General features: G+C 39.0%; 1 protein-coding gene across 1 annotated transcript in view; it reads left to right on the top strand.

Moving 5' to 3' along the window:
* Positions 1-9,311: 9,311 nt before the first annotated feature.
* Positions 9,312-22,059, top strand: part of MBD2 (methyl-CpG binding domain protein 2) — a 59,151-nt gene continuing 46,403 nt past the window's right edge. The window contains exon 1 of the mRNA XM_032470726.1: positions 9,312-9,987. Coding sequence (XP_032326617.1) covers positions 9,449-9,987 — 539 coding nt within the window. The 5' untranslated portion in view covers positions 9,312-9,448. The remainder of the gene's footprint in view (positions 9,988-22,059) is intronic.

The raw sequence follows: 22,059 nt of genomic DNA, 5'->3' as shown, positions 1-22,059 counted from the left end.
TTATATTTTTACCAAAATCACACATGCACGCAGTTCAAAAAGTTCAATAATATTAAGACATGTATAAAGAAAGTACGCAGGACTCAGCCCCGTCTCTCTAGTCCTCAGTCGCACTCCCAAGAGGTAACTCAGTTCTGCTTTACTAAGCTGCTGCCACTAGTGCAGTTTCAGCGTCCCAATATTTGGTTACATCACTCAAATATGATTACCTATTACATAATATCACAATAGTATGACCATGATTATATTTCATTTCTTTTTCCCCTAAAGCTAATCATTACCTCTTTTAAAATTTTTCTTAGTGTTCTATGCGATTATCATTGACTTTTTTTCCCCCCAACAGTCTCCAAGAGCTTTTTAACATAATTTTCTGCAGAGGCATCAGCATAAACAGTCCTTTTTTTTTTCCTTTTCTTTCTTTTTAAATTTTTTTTCCTAGAAATGTGCCTCCTATAACCTTTGTCCTCTTCCTCCAACCTGGAATATTGCTCTCTGGGCCTCCTGCACATCTCTTAGGAGCTCTTTTCCCCATCATCTTGGCCATTCCTTTGTGTCTCTCTGGTGTTACTGGAATCTCCCTTTTCTTGGGTCCCCCATCTTCCTCAAACTAGTTTTACTCCCATGTTTTGGTAAATCACATCCTTCACTGGCTTCCTGGAAAAGACTCCTTAGAAAATTCATCTTGAGATCTATCCTGCAGTTATGAAAATGATTATTGACTGAGTATAAAATTCTAGTTTGAAAATAACTTAAAAAAATTTAAGGCATTGTTTCTTTGCCTTAGAGCTTTGTATCGTTGAGAAGTTCAGGATTACTCTTACTGTCCATCCTTTGTATGTGAATTCTCCCAGTTCAATGGTATTCTTATTGCCAATGCTTTGTATGTAGATTTTTTTTCTCTTTGGAAGTTTTCAGAACCTCCACCTATGATGTTCTGAAATTCCATGATGTTATATTTAGTGGTGAGTCTGTTTTTCTTCAACATGCTGGGATCTCAGTGGGCCTATCAATCTGGAGACTCAAGCCCTAGAATATTCCTTAAATTTCTTTTTGATAACTTACTCCTCTTTGCTTTTTCTATTCTTTATTTCTGAAATTTTATTGATCAGATGTTGGACTTCCTAGTTTTTTTTTAATTTTTTTTTCTGGAAGATTTTCTTAATTTTCCAATACTTCGATTGATGTTTTAAAAAATTCTGCCATCATAGTTATATTTCTAAGAGCTCTTTCTTATTCTCTGATTGTTCCTTTTTAATATCATCTTGTTCATCCTGAAATGTCTTCTGAATATGTTAATCTCTGAGTATATTAATTAGAATTTTTTAAAAAAACATATGCAATTCCTTTCATTGCTCTGTTTCCTCCAAAGTTATTTTTTCCACTGTTTTTTGCTGTTTTTCTGTGTTAAGGCTACCTCAGATATCTGGGGATCCTAGGAAGCCCCTTTTAAAGAATAAAATATGAGAAAGCTGTTTAAAAGCTCTATGTGCAAGGACCAGAAAGATTTTAAGAATGTCTTCAACAAATGAAGAAATAGTACAATACACAGAAAGCAGGGTATTTATGGTCCCGCCTAAAAAAAAGACTTGGGGATAAGTGTTGAAGAGTTAAATAATATCCTCTAAGAAAAATCCATCTTATATAAAGAGTAAAAGAAATAGGAAAAGAGGAAGCCAAATAAAGGTGTTTCAGCTGACCTGGTGAACCATTTGAAATGTAATCAGTTGAAGGACTTGATCTGATTGATGTACAGTGAGAAGATGCCACAAGAACCTAAGCATGGATGGTCTGATCCAAATGACAGTGAGAGAAAGCAAGTGGAAGTGAGTTAAGTACAGGCTGTTGTGCTAAAGTATTTAGTGATCATATAATAGTTCAAAGGAGAGAAGTCTGAGCACTGTGCTGCTTCTCTGGGGGTGACAGTGACCTATGGCATTAAATGCCTTGGATTTTGAAGACAAGGGCAACACCAAAGTACCAACGAGTAAAAGAAATATTAAAATTTTGATGTTCTGATTACCTCTCATATTTCTACAATCCAGTGATCTCCGCAGAAGACATGCGAGGAGTTTGGCCTACAGTGCCGCCCTCCCATTCAGGAATCTACTGAATGATTAAATCACATACACTCTAAAATGATGTTTCTCTGGCAAAGAAAATTCACATTCTCATACTGGTCACAAGAGGCTCGCGTTTCACAGTATGCTCAGAGATTATCCCCTTATCTTTTCAGTTCCATGATAAAGCAGGGTTAGGCAAAAACTAGACCTGAATAAAATTATGTTTCTTTCCAATCAGATTACTGACTTCCCCTGTGTTCCCCCTACCCCTGCAATGTACGCCCCAGTGAGATATCGCAACATGCTTCACTTTACCATAATGTTATGGCAGTATCTTGTCCTTCTATCTTCTTGAGTCCCTGAGATCTTATACTTAGTTATTATTCCAAGTTTCAGATTAACATATTTGGATGTTTTTCAAACTTCTCAGAAAAAAAAAAAAACACCTTTAACATATGATTTAAAAACACTGAAAACGACAATAAATTTGCTATGTCCTGTGAGTCTGTTTCTGTTTTGAAGATAAGTTCATTTGTGTCCTTTTTTTAAAGATTACACATATAAGTGATATACGGCATTTTCCTTTCTCTTTCTGGCTTACTTCGCTTAGAATGACAGTCTCCAGGTCCATCCATGTTGTTGCAAATGACATTATTTTATTTACAGTAGGATGATCTGGCTGATGCCGAAGCCATGCTGGCATCAGAGCACAGGGTTCAGTTCTGCGGCTAAATCTGGTGAGAAGGTGACTTAGCCAAGCTACAGTGCACAGAATAAGAAGAATAAAGATGAAGCCTCAAAGAACACCATCATTTAAGAAACTACTCAAGAAAGAACCAATACCCAATGCAACTGGAAAGTAACATATAGAATGAGAATCAGAGAAGTATGATGTCTCATAAGCCAAGGACGGAAAGGATTTTAAGAAGTAAGGGGTCACCAGAGATGAATATTAATTTCTCAGAAATCTCTTTTCTTGGGAAGAAAGGATATGATCAGGAGAGTGCCAATTAGGGCACTTTTTCCTTAAACTTAAGAAATAAACATAATCCTTTCACAAGGAAAAAATAGAGGACCCCCTCTCTTCTGGTGTTGAGTTAAATTATTTTCTGATGTTACTCATAGATGTAAAAATATGAAACTTGTTTTAACCTCATAATGCTTGTGGTTCTTATGTAATTAAAAAATGAACAGATTTATAAGTTAAATATAAGGAAAATTATCAAATAAACAGTCATAAAATTAAATCAATGTACTCTTGTGGATGACTTCCATCCTTCCAACCCCTTACCCCCCTGCCCCCAACCACCAGAAGCCAAATCACTGATTTCAAAGTGGATATGGTACAAATTGCCACTAGTCAGATAGTTTGGGTTTTGGCCTGTGAACACCACTGTGTTCTTGAGGTGGCAAGTTTTCCTACCACTTTTCTCTGTTGAAAGACAGCAGAACTTTTATTCAGTGTGCCCTGAAGTTATTTGGCTTCCATATGGCACAACCTCATCATCCACATATTAAGTTGGCATCTGTTCCTTTGTCATTAGCCAATGTCATTCAAAATAGCACTGTTTGTTACCAACTAGATAATCTTGGACAGTGAAATAAGGTGGCATGACTCAGACACCAGGTGTTCATGGCTTTTTTTTTTTTTAATAAAAGAGTTTATTGAAATGAAATTTTCAGCTGTAGAAACACTAATTAGGTTCTCCTTCCCCAGACCTATCACTCTATTTAGGGCTCAGACAATAGCTGCAATGAAATGACCAAGTTCAGAGATAACCTAATGGTACATATGCTCTGTAGCTGGGCCTGTCATTGTGTGAAGCAAGGAGATAAAAATTAGAGCTGATGTAGAGATGATCTCTTGGAATGCTTTTGCTTCCAATCAGAGTATGAAAGGGAGGCCTTTCCTGGACTCCTACTGCTGGGTGCAAAGTCTACCAACCATCCTTCTTTGCTGGCTTTCTCCTCTTCTGACTCTCTCCTTTACTCTGTGCAACCTCTTACCCAGAGGGCTTAAGCTTGGGAGTGGCCCAATTTCCAGCAAAATACACACACTTAAAAACCCAAAAGCGGTTTAATCCCCAAATGGTCTAGTTTCTCATGTAACACAGAAGTCTGGAGATAAATAGTTGCAAGACTTGGTTCAGTGACTCAATAATGTCATTCAGTCTCCATCCTCTGGCCCTGCTCTTCTTAGGGTGTCTGCCTTCTATCTTTCTGCTCTTTGCTTCTCCGTTGCAAGTAGCTGTCACAGCTTCAGGAATCATGTCCATGTTTAAGGTGGGAACAAAAGGGAGAGGGTAGTGTCAACCATGCTTTTGTACTGTTTTGCTTTAATAGAGAAGTAAAAAACTTTCTCAGAACCACTCCCTACAGTCCACTGTTCTCACCTAAACTAGACTGGGATAGCTAAGTATTTAGATTTTTTTCAGTCTTCATAATGGAAGCAGGCAAGGGAGATGGATGTTACATTAGACCAACTGGCATGTCTGCTACAGATGATGACAGACAACGTTGCTGGATCCCTCCTGTTCCCATCTTCCTCCTTACAGGACAGACTTCTAAGCTCTGCAAGAGAATATGTAACAGTAAACATAGATGCTTGGAGATAAACAACATGACATCTCAAGATTAACTGTACAATTGTGATCAGCTTGTGGGGGAGGCTGGAGGTAGGTGAAAGGTGTACCTTTCAAGCCTGCAAGTATTTCAGAAAGGAATCATTTGGCCAAATCATGGACTCTCTATTAGCTTTTTCACATTATGTTAAAAAAAATTATGGGTAAATCAGAAATTAGCAAAGCCCCTCCACCAATACTCTGAAAATCTTGTAAAAGATTCCAAAATAAACAAAAAGACATTGAAATGTATGTGTGCATATACGTTCAGAGAATATTAGGAGAAGTCAAGTTATTTGAAGTCAAAGAGCAGAAACGTAAATGTTGGTAAATACACAAGTTCAGGAAAGGTTGTTTAGAAGTAGAGTCTCATATTGTGATTAAATCGTTTAAGACACAAAATGTTTGAGGAATTGATGAATAGTTACTTTCAATTCAGGTAGGAGAGACTGACCACTCTAAATTAGAACACATTATAACTGTCTTATAATTAAGCATTTTTGTAAAATGAATTTAAGCCTCATTTTTAATTGAGTTAAATTTATTGTTAAATAACTTTTGGGACTTGGAAACCTATTCACATTTTATAAGAATAAGAACAGCTGTTAATACTCTGATTTCAGATAATCCACGTGATTATATACTTCCATTGAGAGGAAAATATGCTGCTCATTATTTTGAGAGTATCCAATTTTTACAAAATGCATGAATTTGATTTATTCATCAGGTATCTAATAACCCCTCCCATGTTCCAGGCAAGCCCCGTCAGGCTCTGGTGATGCTATGGTGACAATAAGAATGGCCTTCTAGGCTGGCAGGGGAAGAAACACAAATAACTAATTACAGTCAAGTACAATAAATGGCTGGGGGAAATATCTAATGGTATACATACAGCACACAACCCAGGGGGGTCCAGGAATGAGGGGGTGGGGGGAGGTCAGAAAAGGCTCCTTGCGGGAAGTGATGTCTAAGATGGGACCTAAGGGATAAACAGGAATTAGCTCAAGAAAGGCGCTGGGGTAGGGATGGGGTGGAAATAAGGGAACTTCATCCATTCTGAAGCAGGACTAAGTCCAGGGGTGAAATAAAAGAGACAGTGGGGCAGTTTGAAAGCAGCTAAGCAGACAAGGCTGTAAACTGAAGTCCGGCGACGTGGGCTCTCGGCCTACTCTGCCACGTCTGAGACGCATGTGAGACGCTGGGAAAGCCACTGATAGCATGAAATCTCTCGGCGAGATGCATTTCCCAATTTATTCAGTTACTGTTCCTCCCTCTGCTGTGAACAGCAGCCCTTGTCAGCCCTAGTTTCTCTGGATCACACGTCCTAGCATTCTGGTGTTTTTGAGACCAGAATTAAGTTAAAACAAAACAAATCAAAACAAAAAGCCACCAGTGTTTAGCATGTTAAGTGGTATCTTAGAGCTCTGAAACCTAAATGTCATTTTCTTTCTAATCCTAGTCCTATGTTTTCTATTTTTAGGAAGTTAAATCAAATAAGCATCTCTCCATCCCTTAATCCTAAATGCCTAATACTAGCCACTTATGGATGGCTAATGTAACAACCAGCAGAAAATTTTAAAAATGCCGGACACTAGCTTCTGAAATAATTTCCCTTGATTCAAAACTTACTTCTCCTTGTCTTCTCTTGCCTTTTGAGTAATTAACGCTTCTCTTTTTAGTTTGAACTATGCAGGGTAAGATTCCTCTGTAGTCATTCCAAGTGGAAGGTAATAAAAAAAAAACTTTATTCTGCATGTACTTGAAAGTGTCATTGGGCCTTCTGACACACCACGCCAGAAGCCTTTCGTTTTAGTTGGGAAGCAGTTGAACAGTAGTTGGGCCAACTCAGTGAATCATAAAACCTGCTAATTGGAGCTGGAAAATGGTTTTTGGCTATGCCCTCCCTCTTGTTTAATGTCTTAATAAATTCTGACCATTTTGTTTGATCTCTGTTAAGAGAAGAAAAGTGATTCCCCCCTGTTATCACTTGGTGCAAATATACTCATTGGAAAAAGCTGGATTCTCCAATATGTAAATCCTTCTTTTACTAAGTATCTTATCACACTCAAAAATTCAAATGCAGGTTATATTTGTTAATAAATATATAGATCTCAAAACCAGCCATTACTTCCTGTTCTTTTAAGTTTCATCCCTTGAATGTGTTCTATTTTTCTTAATAAAAATCCAAACTGACATCTATTTTTCTTGAAAACTATGTTTTATTTAATGGCTTAATCTCAGGTTTTTTTTCTTAAATAACAAAGGGAAAATATCATAAAAAAAATAAAATAAGCAGTCTTCCAGGGGTGACAGCTGGTGTTTCAGCACCTGCTTTTACACCTGGGAGGAAGAGATCAGAGGTGGTTAAATCTCTTTTGTTTGCTTAATGGACCAGATTTCATCCCTAATTCTCTCTTGCTGTTGTTGTCTTTCACTTTTTCCCTAATGTGAAGCCAGCAAGACCTTTTCTACGGCAAGAGAGATAAAATTGAACAATCGGTCACTACTTTACTGCCTGAGAAAAACAATGCTGCTATTCTTCCAAGAGTGATATAAAATGCATTTCTCCAGAATTATAAGAGTGCTATTATTTGTCCAGTATTTTAAGGAAAACAAAGGGATCTACCTCTTAGTTACTTAGCGTTTACCTCAATACTTTTAGGTGTCAATCTAGTCCCTGTGAGAATTTGATGTTTCCTTAATTAGATTGTTTCCTTCTTTTAGTGGAAGAATAAATAAGTGTTTTTGTTTGGTTTTATACTTTGCTTTATGGTATCACAGCAGAAAAATTCAAGTGTGACCCAAAAAAGCTTCTGAAATGCCTAAAGAAGAGTTTTCTTAACAGAGGGAACATTCCACTATATTTACTGGGGTTTAGCAAATGGAATCTGGTAGCAGAAGTCAAAGTAATTACCTTAAATTGACAGTGATTTATTCCTTTAAACATGCTTTCATATCCATTATATCATTTGATCTATAGCCTTGTTAGACACAGCATGGGAAGATAAAATTTTCCAAAGTATATCTTTGCCCATCTATTATCTCAACTACCATTTCTACTGAGATTTTTGCTCATGTTTGCCCTTCAGTTTTTAATTAGGTGTGAAAATCAAAGCCTTCCTCTTGCCGGGTGTTTGTTTCCCAAACTTTGATCTCGTAATTCTCTTTTATTATTTAACTTGAGCCTTAAATGTTGGTGTTCCTTAAGATTCAGTTCCTGCTTCATCTTTCTTTTTCTTTTATCATAATTTTTTAAATTTAAACTTAAAATTTATTTAGTTATTTATGTATTTATTTATCTATCTACTTTTACCATGTGTGCTTTTCCTTGGAGATCTTACTTACTTGCAGGGTTTCCTTCAATTGTCACTTTCACAAGATGACTTCTAAATGTACATCTCAGAACTGATATCTCTCCAGGGGACTTGACTTTCCAACCTTTTGCTGGACACATTTTAAAACAGATTTTATGGAGGAAGCTATAGCTTAGTGTATCTCAACTCAAGGACCTTCCTTTAATAAGGAACTTTAAGGTCAGGCTCAGAGACAGATAAGTTTGCATGTTTGAGTTGGTGTTTGCATATGTTACAAAGACCAATCAAATAAATTTTGATTTTCCATTATTTTATAGTAATTTTTTTTCCATATATTAAACTTGGCCCTCAACATTTAGGTCCCATGTGTACAAAAACTAAAGTTAGTTTATCGCCGTTTTCATAAAATGTAGTTTCCATCTTTCAGTCTTCCAAACATTTCATAATATACCATCTTGAGTTTAGAAATGTTAAAACACATAGAAAATGTGGTCCTCTGAAATGGAAATTAGTTTTCTTAATCAATTTGGCGTTATTCTTTAAAATCACTCCTGAATGATGAGTTGGCAGGTCAGAATGAATTCCACGCAGATTCCTAAAGGCCGGTGACAGTGCGTTAAGTTGGTCTTTCAACATAGGGGTGTATTTACCAAGTCAAAGGCCATGGGTATTTGTCGCAGGCCATTAGACAAGGAGGTCCAAATTAAGAAAAGATCCTAAGAAATGAGGTAAATTCTAGGTGGATTCAGGGATTCTGTCATTTTATGGAGAATTCAAAGGTGAACCTTGCAGAGCTGGAGGGAACTTTTCAAACTGTCATTTCCCTTCCAAAGTTCTAGGAGGATAATCAATCCAGGGTCCGACGGCCCGGGAACCACACTTTAGGAGCGTAGCGATATTGCCGTATTGGGACACTTCGACTTAATTCGTGAATCTGAGCTCCCGGGCAAGCTCTGATATAAAGATGCAGGAAAGAGGGTACCTCTTATGCTGAGAAATGAATAGTCGAGTGAGTAAATATAAAACATGAGATACAGTTTGTTCGTTGTTCATTAATCGGGAAGCAAACGTGGGTAAAATCGCATAGCTGAAGAGGTTGACTCTATTTGAAACAAAGTAACCCAGTCGCTCTGACATTCCCCCACCGGTGACTCGGGGCCCAAGTCGCGCGCCCCGTGGGGGCGGGGGCCGGAAGGGCGCGGCCGGGGGCGGAGCGGGTGGGGCGGAGGCGTGTCCTCCGGGAGGCGGAGACAAGATGGCCGCCCCTAGCGCTTGGAGGACCTAAGAGGCGGTGGCCAGGGCCACGCCCCGGGCGGGAGGGCCGCTCTGTGCGCGCCCGCTCTATGATGCTTGCGCGCGTCCCCCGCGCGCCGCGCTGCGGGCGGGGCGGGTCTCCGGGATTCCAAGGGCTCAGTTACGGAAGAAGCGCAGCGCCGGCTGGGGAGGGGGCTGGATGCGCGCGCACCCGGGGGGAGGCCGCTGCTGCCCGGAGCAGGAGGAGGGGGAGAGCGCGGCGGGCGGCAGCGGCGCTGGCGGCGACTCCGCCATAGAGCAGGGGGGCCAGGGCTGCGCGCTCGCCCCGTCCCCGGTGAGCGGCGTGCGCAGGGAAGGCGCTCGGGGCGGCGGCCGTGGCCGGGGGCGCTGGAAGCAGGCGGGCCGGGGCGGCGGCATCTGTGGCCGTGGCCGGGGCCGGGGCCGTGGCCGGGGACGGGGACGGGGCCGGGGCCGGGGCCGCGGCCGTCCCCCGAGTGGCGGCAGCGGCCTTGGCGGCGACGGCGGCGGCGGCTGCGGCGGCAGCGGTGGCGGCGGCGCCCCCCGGCGGGAGCCGGTCCCTTTCCCGTCGGGGAGCGCGGGGCCGGGGCCCAGGGGACCCCGGGCCACGGAGAGCGGGAAGAGGATGGACTGCCCGGCCCTCCCCCCCGGATGGAAGAAGGAGGAAGTGATCCGAAAATCTGGGCTCAGTGCCGGCAAGAGCGATGTCTACTACTTCAGGTACCGCCTGGGGGGGGGGGAGGGGACGCCGGGGTCAGGCCGGGGTCAAGGGTCAAGAGCTGACCTGGGTAGGGGATGTCAAGATGAGAGCAAGGGCCGAGGGGAGTGGCCAAGACAGTCTGGCCTGGTTGTAGAAGGTGCCTGAGCCTTTGGGTGAGAGTTGACCCCAGTGCAGTGACAGTCACAGTGTCTGAATGGCGAGAGCCCAGAGGAGGGCGTCTGATGTTAAAGGTGTTGGTGAAAAAGGTTTGTGGAAAAAGGGTTACTCTGGCAGGGATGGCTAGTCCACTGAAGGGTTAAAAGAAGGTGTAATTCATCGAAACTATAAAACCAGTCACTGTTGGCTCCTGTCCCAGCCTGTCCCAGATTCATCATCACAAGAGTGTTTAATCATGCACATGTGGAAGAATTAGCCATCTACAGTAACAAGGTTTCAGTTACTTTGTGGGATCCAGGAACATTTCATGTAGAGTAGCTATTTGGAGTGCCTGTATTTTCTTGGAACTCTCTTGGTGTTGCAGAACTTAACCCCTCTTGAAAACAAACACTGTAATAAGTTGTTAGACTCCTAGGCCAAAATTTGTACCCCAGGGGACATTTTGGTTGTTGCACCTTGGGAGGGGGTGTTACTGGCATCTAGTGGGTAGAGGCCAGGGATGCTGCTAAACATCCTATAAGGCATCCTACGAGGCCAGGGATGCTGCTAAACGTCCTATAGTACGCAGGGCCGCCCTCACAGCAAAGAATTATCTGGCCCAAAAATGTCACAATTGTGGGTTGAGAAATCTTGGTCTGAATGATAAAAGAGTTTCAGCCTGCTGGTGAATCCTGTGGTCGTACTGTCTGTGTCATTAACTTGGATGACCCAGTAAGCCAGGAAAGTGTCTGTGGCTATTCATGCCAGTGGAATTTTCTTATCAACAAATTTACCAACTTTTCTTATAAACCATCCCATTTATAGAAAATATAACCATGTTATGTACTTGGAGGGCTGTGTTTGTGGGATGATTGAGTCATTTTTTAGGGAATATATATGGATGTTGGAGTAGTTGTCTTCTGCCATTTAGCCATTGGAATATGATATAAAGGATTTCCTTTTTCCAGCATCAAGTAGGTTTAATACATTACCCCTGGGAAGAAGTGTATATGCACACACACACACACACACACACACACACACACACACACACATGCAATATGGTGTTTATGAATTTCAAATACTCTTAAATAGATTTGTGGTTAAAAGAAGTATGTGTGTATATATACATATATACTACACATGAGAATGTGATCACTACTGGTATAACATATAAATATAAACATATTCTTGATAGTTGCTCAACGTATGGGTGAGTAGTTTCAGTAAAGTTATTTTACCTCTTTTAGTTAAAAAATAAATAAAATAAAAGTGATGTGGCCTTAGAGCGTATTTTGTCACTGAGTCTGAGACCACTCATCATGAAATCTTAAATGATAAACAGAAAACTTACTTTAAACGTACAGAGGTGACAATCCTGTGTTGTATTTCCCGTATCATTAAATATTAAATTTGCTTCAGTGACACTGAGAAAGTTATTGTGGAACAAATGGTTACTCCTTCTCAAGTTCACTTGTTTCATTTAGCGCTTTTCACAGTTGTTCATTTTTGCATATTCTTCCATTAACAGCTCCTGTTTTCTTTCTAAGCAAGTAGTGTGCATAACCTTAATGTGAGCCAAGTATTGATGTCTCGTAGCTAGTTATATTTGACGGGAATATTCTGTGTCTGGGATTGAACTCCTTGAGGAATAAGTGGCTGGTCTATTCTCAGTAGAGCATTTTAAACTTTGAATTTCACTCCTTATGGCATTTCTCCTGGGATATGGTTTGTTTGGTTTTGGGATGATTTATTTGTTCAAAGTAACTTTCAGATATTTCAGAGCTTTTTTTGTTTTGTTTTCCTTGCAGTAGCTGGAAAAGTAATTTCAGAAAGACAAATTGCTGTAGTGCTCATTCTGATCTGTGGTCACTTAATTTTTTTTTTTTTTGACTGTGTTGTAAATTTTCGATGTTAACTTTTTGATACAAACTCAAAAGATATTTTATGGTAGAGAAACTGATACAAGCAGTTTAAAACAAACTTTCTAAACAGATTCATCCTAAGAAGAATCACAAACAAGTTTAGTGATAATTACTCTCTAAAGTCTTTTTATGAAACAGTGCAACATGATTTCCTTTTTACTTGTTTACGCAAAATAAAAAGGCACATTGAACAGATTTGTGCCACATTCGCTTAGCTCAGGGCTGGAGGGAGTGCTGTCTATTGCCTGTTGACTACGTACAAATCAAATCGTAGTTACTCTGCAGGATTGTAACATCCAGTCTTGCTTTCCTTCTGAGAGGTTACATTCTGAGGCAGGAGGACACATATAGTGTGATGTGATACTTGTGATACGGTGGTTACTCTGACTTCTGCTTTCAGTGATGAAGTCATATTAAAGGTGAACACATTTTTCAACAAAGTGTCACTGCTTTGCATGTGAGCATCCCCGTATACATGCTAGCCATTCAAAACCAGTAGCTCACAAAATACAAGCCATATCTGTTAATAGGTGGGTTTGGCGTTAACTCGTCCGTTGGTAATGTGAACACCTGCACCTATTTGTTCACACAGATTCTAATAATGCTAACTCCTGATTTAGGTTGCCCCTGGGGAGGTTAATTTAAACAAATCTGTGCCTGTTAATGGAGGGAGTTTCTATGCTTACTAACTGGGCTTAAATCAAGCTCATCAAGAAAAACCTCAATTTTTTTTTTTTTTTTTTTTTTTTTTTTTTTTTTTTGCTATTTCCTGAGGTTGCCAAGTTCTAATAGGAAGACTCGCCTCTGGTTGCCAGTTAAGCAATGTAACTATCCGTTCTGTCTGGATTACTGGTAGTATCATGGCAGTTTGTGTAGTAACATCCAAAGCTAGTTTTTAAAAAGGCTATAATTTGATAAAATGATGGATCCATTGGTGTAGTTTCTGAAAAAGTTCTTTGCCATTATATGAACCCATTATTTGAACAATACTTTTCTAGCTGGTGTACTTGACTCCTGTCATTTCTGGTACCCTGCACTTGCAGATTGATATGTTTGAAATATTGTTTTCCTCTGCATAGGAACCTTTAGTAATTATCTTATTGCCTGTTTTTAAAAAATCAAGTCTAAACTTATTGGGTTCTAGACTCTTGGTTATAACTGGGTTAACAGCCTGGGAGTCATGGTAAACTGTTACGGCTGCTACCATAAAATATCATCTGGTTGAATATTGGAAACATAACAGTAAACATTCTTGAGTCTTTTATCAAATTATGATGCATTTGCAGCTGATCACTTCTCTGAAAAAAAAGATAAGATGGAACCAGAGAACAATTAAAATAATCATTAGAAAGCAGGTGCATGAAGAGAGACTAAAGAGGTTTCACCTTGATCTGAAATTGTATAATTGAGGTCTTTAAATCATGAGTGATGTGATTAAAGTAGGAGTCTCTAGGGAAGGCAGCAGAGCACAGGAGTTAAGAGATCGGGAGTCAGCATGCTTCCTCTGCACTGACCAACGGTGCAACATCGAGCTTGTCACTTAAACTTCCCAGGGCTGTGGTTTCTCTGTTTGTAAAGTGGGTATGATTGTACCTGTACCTCATAGTGTTATAAGGATTTAAATCTAGAACACTGAAATAAATACATAGATCTCTTGAAGCTTTGAATATGTTTAAGGACTAATTAAAGAAAACAGTTCTTCAGATAACTCAAGTTGTATGGGCTGAACATATTAAATAGGTTTTTAAAAGTGTACAAGGCATATCCCATTTGTTATTAAAGGTCAATATGGTGCTTTGAAGGCATGAATTCTGAATCATTGAAGATGTCAAAGTTCAATTAGTCTCTTTCCCTGTTTTTTTTTTTTTAAATAGACTCACCCATGTAGTCTTTGTTGGATTTGTCAGAAAAAATCTAGCTCAGCGGACCGGGGGTCACAGTTCTTTAAGTCTCTCTGACGTTCAGTAAACTGTTCTTCTCCATAATATTTTCTTTCTAGTTATCCACATTTAGTTAAATGTTATAACTCTCATGTTTCCATAGAACCTGTGACTTTCTCACATTGGCTATGTTCCTCCCTCCAGGCACAATGCTGAACACACAGATGCTAAGTGTTTACCAATTCATATGACACTTAAATTTTTGTAAAACAAGTCTTAAATGCCTTCCTAGCCTTTGTTTTATATTATCTGTGATTTTGTGCTGTACAGTTGTCTCCAATTTGCAGGTGGTGGGGTTACGACAGGGAAGTTAAGTAATATGCTCTAGGTTGTGCTGCTGTTAAGGGCAGAGTTAGAATCCAGATGCAGGTGGTTTAACCCTGAAGCTCTTAACCACCCTGCTCTGCTGCCTCGCACAGATCCCTGCTTGTATTCTCAAGTATTGCACCAACTCATGCCTAGTCTGCTTTATTGAGCTTCGTGTACCATCTAAAATAATGTAATTACTTATGACGATGCTTGCATCCTGAAGTTGACAAAGGGTAAATTCTAAATCCGATTTGGTAGTGAAGCCATTGAATCAAAAGATGCTCTTCCAGTTCTATGCAATATTAAAGGGGAAAAAAATGGAAAAATTGTTTTAAATTAACATAATCAAAGCAGTTTTATTCTGGATAACATAAGTAATCATTTTGTTCAGAAATGTTTCTCTCTTTGATAGACATTTATCCTAGGATTGACTCTCTCATTTCTCAGATATTCAGATAGGTAACACATTCCCTAAGGAACAAGCTATATAGGTCTTCTTCATTTAAAAAACTTTCACTTAAATTAGAAGAAATCAGATTGTAACTTGCAGGCTAAATGTAGCTTATGAGATAGTTTTATATGATTTCTGCAAAAAGCTCGTGTTTCTTTCAGAGTTGGGATACAGTTGAAATGTACCCTATAGACCAAGTTAAAAAAAATCCGTTTAGTTAAAGAAAATAACAAAACGCAATATTTATTAAACACTTAATTGCATAACCAAAGGTTTTACTTGCTTTTAGTCTCTTTTTGATAATGCCCATGTAAAGCCTGGGCCCAGAAAGAAAAGCCATAGGTGTGGTGGACATTGTGCTCTGGTGATTCTCTCTCAACTGTACCATCGCATCTTTTGTAATGTGCTAGAGAAAGTTTTGTTAGGGTGCACCATTGCCATCTGTCCTCCGTCTGATTTTTAGAGTCTGACATGCAAAGTCTCTCTTGCCAGAACACCCGCAGTACCTGAAGTAGAGGAAATACATAGCTCAAAAGGAACTGATACATGTTCATTCTAAATATGATCTCTGGCAGAAATTGATGTATGATTTGTTTCAGATTGCTTTTAAATTTTCATTTGTGAAGTACAGGGTCACAATTTAATTTTTCATAATTTAGTTTTAATTAACAGAGCAGAAGTGGATGATTTGCGAAGTTAGTGATTTTTCTGTTTTGTTTTGTTTTTGTTTTACACTTTATGGTTGGACTAATTTAATAGCAATTCACAAACTTTAGCCTGTGTTTGAGATTCGAACCGGCAGGATGACTTAGAAATAAACCATCAGCTCTTGACTTGATACTAACACCCTTCACAGCTCCTGTCTGTTCTCTTACTGCTGTTTGCCGTTTCCACTAAGAAATAACTTGGCAAATTGAAAAATGAAATTTTACTTGATAAGAACTTCTAAAAACTAAAACTTTTCAAGGAAAGAGAATAGAAGTATGAAATAGAATGAAATTTGAATGATATATGGAGATCTTATGGTTTTGCCTTGTCTTATTATAACATAAATTCATACTCATTTGGGAACTTGATTACATAAGGAGTATGCAAATACAAATAATAGTGAATATAATTTAAAATTAGATTTTAAAATTGAGCCCTTAGTATTTGTCAGGAACCAGTAGGAGTGATTTACAAATGTGAGGAAGAAAAACATCATCCTTTTGATGATTTTTGAATAATACATCTTGGTATTCTTTCCTTTTTATGCTGGAAGAGCCCATAGATTAAAGCAAGGAGGAATAGCCTTAGAATTCTTTTTAACATGTATGCAGTGATGTACGCATCTCTTTAAAAAGGTCTTTCCTGGAGGCCCCTAGAACAAATGGGCAATATATAATATAAACATGGACATATGAAATACGTTTTGCAACTTTTTACTCTTAGAGCATACAAGGCATAACTCACCATGTCAGATTACCATAGTAGTTTCTAAATCCTTTCTCTCTATCTCTGTACTTATCTGAAGGCCTTGTTTGAAGTAAGGCTGTCCATAGATGACACAGGTTTAGAGTAAGAATGGGGACTTTGAGTCAGAAGATTGGGCTTGAATCTTGAATATTGTTTTACTGTTTTAACATGGACAGATTTTTAAACTTCTGTAAGCTTCTGATTTCTCAACTGTAAATCAAGGGTAAGAATTCTACCTCATGGAATGTTTTGAGCTTAAATAAAAGTACATGTAAGGCATTTGGCATGTGTTGAATTGTCAGTGGATCAGTAAAATGTTAGTTCCTTTCTCTTCACCTAATTAACCAACATAAATAGAAGCATGTGCTTGTTAATATGTAAGGATTCACAATATTTTGTTCTATGTTGAAGTGTGATTAGAGAAGAACTTAGGTTATACATGTTCATCAGAGTTTTAAAAAAGTATTCCATTTTTTTTCTCTGATTATAAAACTAACCCATGCTTAGTGTGGAAAATTGGGAGAATATTATAATGAGAAATGACAATCCTTGTTTAAGTCCTAAGGAGAGGCACTGCTGATATTTTGACATATTGCCTTCTATTCTGTTTTCTGGATATATTTTTCTACGCACACAGGTATGTGTGTATGTGCGTATGTTCTTTCTTGGTACTTTTCATACTGGAAGAATCCATAGATAAAATCAAGGATGAATAAACTTTTAACACGTAAACAGTAGTGTATGCATGTCTTTAAAAAGGGCTTTCCTGGAGGCCCCTAGCCTCTTCTTTAAAAATATAGTTTTTGGGGGGGTGTTCTTATCTATCGGTCTATATATTTTTTATTATGGGAAAGTTCAAACACGTGCAGAAACAAAAGTGGATAGAAGAGTGTAATGAATCCCTCATGTGCTTGTCTACGAGCTTGAACAGTGACTCCTGGCTGGTCTCATTTCATCAATATCCAGTGCCCGTCCCCACGTCTCCTGTTATGTTTTGAAATAATTCCCATAAGTGTTTCATTTCTGACATTTCCATAGCACTGTTCAGTCCCCAATTCAACCAAAATAGCCACTGTTTTTTCCTTTTTCAGAAAGTGAGTGCTTGTGGCAATGGGATGAGATTAGGTAAAATTCTGCATTCATTCATTTTTTATTTTTTGGTGGATAATCCTGGCTTTTTATTTTCTTAATCATAGAGATAACAGAATTTGCTACCAACAATATACTTTTTGCATACAATTTTTGTTACTTAAATGTTAGTTTATGGAATGAGAATGATTGATACAGAATTTGAATTATATTTGAGGTCTTTTATACCTCTTAAAATTGTGTGGTGATTCTTTAAACATTTAGGTCAAGGGAAGAGGTGAAATGCTGTCATATCTTATCAGTTGCCAAATTGTAAATAATTTTTTCCTTATTGATACTTTAAAAATAATTCTCTACCTCATCCCTTACCCCTCCCCAACTGCTAAGGAAATTCTTTAATGCTCAAATTTACTTATCCAAACTCTTCTTATTTTTAAAAAACGACTTTTCAGTTTTCAGGGAGAAATATTCAGCTTGCATCCTTTAATGTTTAAATATTTTATTATAGAACATTTGAAACATATGGAAAAGTAGAGAGAATTATGTAAAAACTGCCAAGTATCCAGTTCAACAGTTGTCAGTCTCGTTTCATCCATACCCAGATCTACGACCCCTGACTCATTACTTTGAAGCATATCTGACATCCTGTCATTTCATTTGTGAATAACTGCACTTTAATATGCTATTTGTGAAGATAGGATTGAAACTTGTAGACGTTTTGCAACTATACAGAACTCAGTGTTTCAAACTAGAATACAAGAGATGCCAACAGGCAGTTCGTGGTTATTGGCCTGGTTCCTATTACTTCTTTCTGCTCAGGCTTATGGAAGAGGTGTGAGACAGATTGGTATTTCTGGGCTCTTGGGTACTGGGGTGGAGACGTACATACTGGACCAGGTAAAAGATGTGGTTTGCGTCGGGCTGAAGAGGGAAACCATTCAGCCTGTTTATTCAGACTTGAATAAACCAGTATGGCTGGGGTGAAGGTCACTGGGTAAGAGGAGTGGAAAGTAGGGTTGAAAGGTTAAGAGAAGACTAGATGAAAAAGAATCTAATTGCAGGGCTAAGATGTCTGACTCCCTTTTGCTAATGGGTTGAAGTCCGTTGAGGGCTTTTAAACTGGAGCTGTCACAGTGGTGTTTCAGGAAGTTTAGGATAGTTTAGGATGCAGAGACTAGCAAATAGAAAATCAGCCTTTTGTAATTTAGACCTGAGGTGATACAGACTTGATTTAGGCAGTGGGAATGGAAAGGAAGGATGGATTCAAAGGTGATTGTGAAGGAATTAGATTTAGTAACTGATCAGAGATGGAAGGTAGAAGTGGATGAGAGTAGGTAAATTCTACCTGGCACAAATATAGAGGGCTGAGGATGGTTCATTTTAGGAAAGGCCTCCATTTAGAGTTTGGGGAAAAACGAGTGGGAGTGGGCGCTGACTTTTAGATAGATTTTCTTGTGTGTGTGTCATGTAGTTTTGAAAAAATGAGATATGTTCTTTGAATTAATTGGTTTGGCAGTTTTCTGATTGTATGTTTTGTACCTAGGTACGGAAAGCTAATTTTAATTTCAGATTTCTAGTCTTGGCTAACATTTGATTTCTGGAGATAATTGTTATTTAAAGTTAGAGAAATCTTTCTTTCAGTACTTAACTCTTGTAAGTATCAAGTAACTTTAACACTTAGAAGAAAAACAGGAAGTTGATGTTTCTTCATTCTCAGACTTCTCTAGTGCTGTAGTTTGTGGCATTTTTATTATTCCCCGCAAAGCACTTCCCAACGTCGTTGGAGCATGAAGCACCTCGGCACTTGCCCTTGAACCACGCAGCTGACCACCTGCCGTCCACAGGGCACCCTGATGCTCGCAGGCCTGTCCATTTCACCCCATTCTGGGTGCTGCTGTCCCAGAAATTGGTGTCAAACTGGTGTGAAGATATACTCGTGTCTGCTCACATCTCTCGTTTCATAATGGTTTGACTAAGCGTCATGATTATCCATGTTACCAAAGTAACTTGAAAAAATACATTCTGCCGTGTTAACTCGCTTTCAGAGTGCGGTTTCACATGGCAGCGGCAGGTCTTCAGGAGAGTGCATTTTCTCATCGTAAACTGGCAGGGAGTGAGTGTTGCAGTGGTCTAGCTCAGGTAATGCTGATTACAGATGAGTTGACAGAGTGACAAAATGCAAATGCCACTAAGTTAAGGAGACTGTCACTTAGGTCCTTTTGGTGTCACAATTAATTTTTTTTTGGATTTGAAAGTCAGATGCCAAATAAAATCTCTTTCTTTTTGGTAAACTATAATTAGAAACCTCTAAGGTAGAGTTGCATTTAAGAAGTGCTTTAAACAGTTTAATCAAAATGAAAGCAGGCAGAGACGTAGTTCAAGTGATGAAATGCTCTTATGAGAACTGGAAAAATATAACTCATGCTTTTGATTTTCATTTATTAGTTACTTTTTTCACGGTATTTAGCAGGGAGGACAAGTTAAAGGTGAGATCACAGGTTGCTTCAGGGTAGGCAGATCTAGGGGGCAGTTGGTAGGGAATTTTTTTGTGGTTGAAAGTGAAATATTAGTATTTCATTACTGGGATTAGAAGTAATCACTTTGGGCAGAGAAAACTGAAAATGACTAATATCCTTCACTAGTCTACTAGAGTTTAAAAAAAAAGTAATTTCCCTAAGTTACAGTCTGGTGCTTTTAGAATAAAAGCTTAGTCATGTTAAGCCCTGGTGTGCCGGAGAGTGTTACCTAACAGCAGCCATCTTAGAAGGCAGACAGATGATAACTTAGTCACTTTGGGCAGGACGAGAGCCTTAGTGGCGTGGGGTCTTTTTGTTCACCTAGCACTGACTTCCTTGGCCACTCCAGGGCCGTCTTGCCAGTGTGCAGGTGGTCTGTACCTGACAGGCAGAATTCTGCTCACCCATTCCCGTGGGCCTCTTCCTGCTAATATGCTTGCCTTCAGCTCCTGCAGAGGAAGATCCCTGGTCTTAAAGTTCCCCTGGGGCAGCCGGGTTGACTTTCCTCAAAGCACCAAGCACAAGCTAGAGCAGTGAGAAGAATGCTGCTTGTACCACTGTCCTGAAGGCAGCAGTGTTGTATGAACAGTGTCTGCAGCTGTGCAGTGCAGGGGCTTAGGTCTGTGTATCAAATCGTTTATCAGAATCTTGTTCTGGCATATCTGATTATAAGGACAGTGTGGGTGTTTTAGCTTAATTAAAATTAAATGTAATATATTATGACAAAATAGTAATCTACCAATTTTTCATTAATTTGGGTCTTGTAGTAATACTTCATTTTTTATGTAGCATAAGATTAATTATGAAAATATATTCTGGTTCAATTTTTAAAATTCCAGGCAATATAACTTTTAAGTAAGCATAGAATTTCTGTTTCATTGTGTCTGCAAATGAAAACCTTATTCTTAACTATCCATCTAATAAGGATTTTTTTTTTCACTCAGAAGTTGCCTTGTTCCATGCTAGCTTATATAAATTATGTTTGAGGATTTTAAAAAGGGACGCTGTAATGTCTGGTTGTTTGACTCATCAAGGGGATGTACAGAATTGTAATGAAGTAGAATTGCAGGGTTAGTAGAATTATTTCTAAGTGGGCTGGGGGAATCACAGACAACTTCATAAACGCAGTGACATTTTAGCTGGGCTTGGAGGAGTTAGCAGTTCCGCGACAGACAGGATATTGCTTATGCTCATCCTTCCACCTGCAAAGACATGGCCGGAAGTCAAAAAAAGTGCATGGAGTATTTTGGTGACATTGAGTTTAGAATGTGGGGTATCTTCCAGGTTGGTGGGGAAAAGTCAGGAAAAAAAAATCTAAACAGATTGAATGTTTTTGATGTTTCATTGAGGAGGCAAAGCGATTTTGTCAGTGTTGAGGAGTCTCTGAACATTTAGAACTTGGTATTGGATGTGTGGCTGAGGGATGGGGCATTGAACATTGTGATGTGGCCTTCTAGTTTGAAGATTGGTTGCTAGGTAGACAGTGATATTTTGGGGGTGGAAGTTTGCAGTGGGCAGAGATGATTCAAGTTTTGGACAATATTGAGGATTGTGTGCTATTTTCTTTTGTGATGCTGAGCATATTTGGAAATATGGGTTAGAATGGGAGTTGAGGTTTGCTTATACACAATCCTGTATTCTTTCATCTGCTATGTTCTGTTTGTTGCCTGCTTCCTTTTATTCTGTTACATTCTGGTCTTAACTGGTTGTTGTCTTCTTCTGGAGGCTGAATTCTATACCTTGAATTGTGTTTCAGGAATAGTTACACTGTGTGATTATGGAAAAAGAATGTTGATACGATCTTGAAGTCTTGTGGTGGCAGAAGACCATGGAATTTGTGTTACAGAGTAGGGTGTGTTAATTTGGATTTGACCCAAAAAGAAGTTTTGCTGTTCCAGGGAAATGTAAATTGCTTGGTTTTCCAGCCTTTTCTCTTTTGTCTTCCTGTTGAATTATTTTTCTGTTATTGTGGTCAGTTGGTACAATCTTAAGTTCTAAATATGACATGTTGGCTTCTTTGAGAGATATTCTAGAATTCTCACAATTCTCTGCTGATGACACATCACACTGAAATGTATTTTAGCATATTTGGCTCAGAAAATTAGATAAGACTTTGGGGCATTCTTCCTGTAAATCGTTCTTACAAATCAGTGCCACGTGGGAAAAAATTTTTTAGGAAAGACTAGCTTAGTTTAGCCATGTTTATAATTCTGGCACTTTTGTAGTTTTCCAGCTTCGACAGTATTTCTTA

The sequence above is a fragment of the Camelus ferus genome, chromosome 30 (assembly GCF_009834535.1).
Source record: "Camelus ferus isolate YT-003-E chromosome 30, BCGSAC_Cfer_1.0, whole genome shotgun sequence".
NCBI lineage: Eukaryota > Metazoa > Chordata > Mammalia > Artiodactyla > Camelidae > Camelus > Camelus ferus.
Note: the sequence above shows the minus strand (reverse complement) of the source record. Positions and strands in the feature narration are given on the sequence as shown.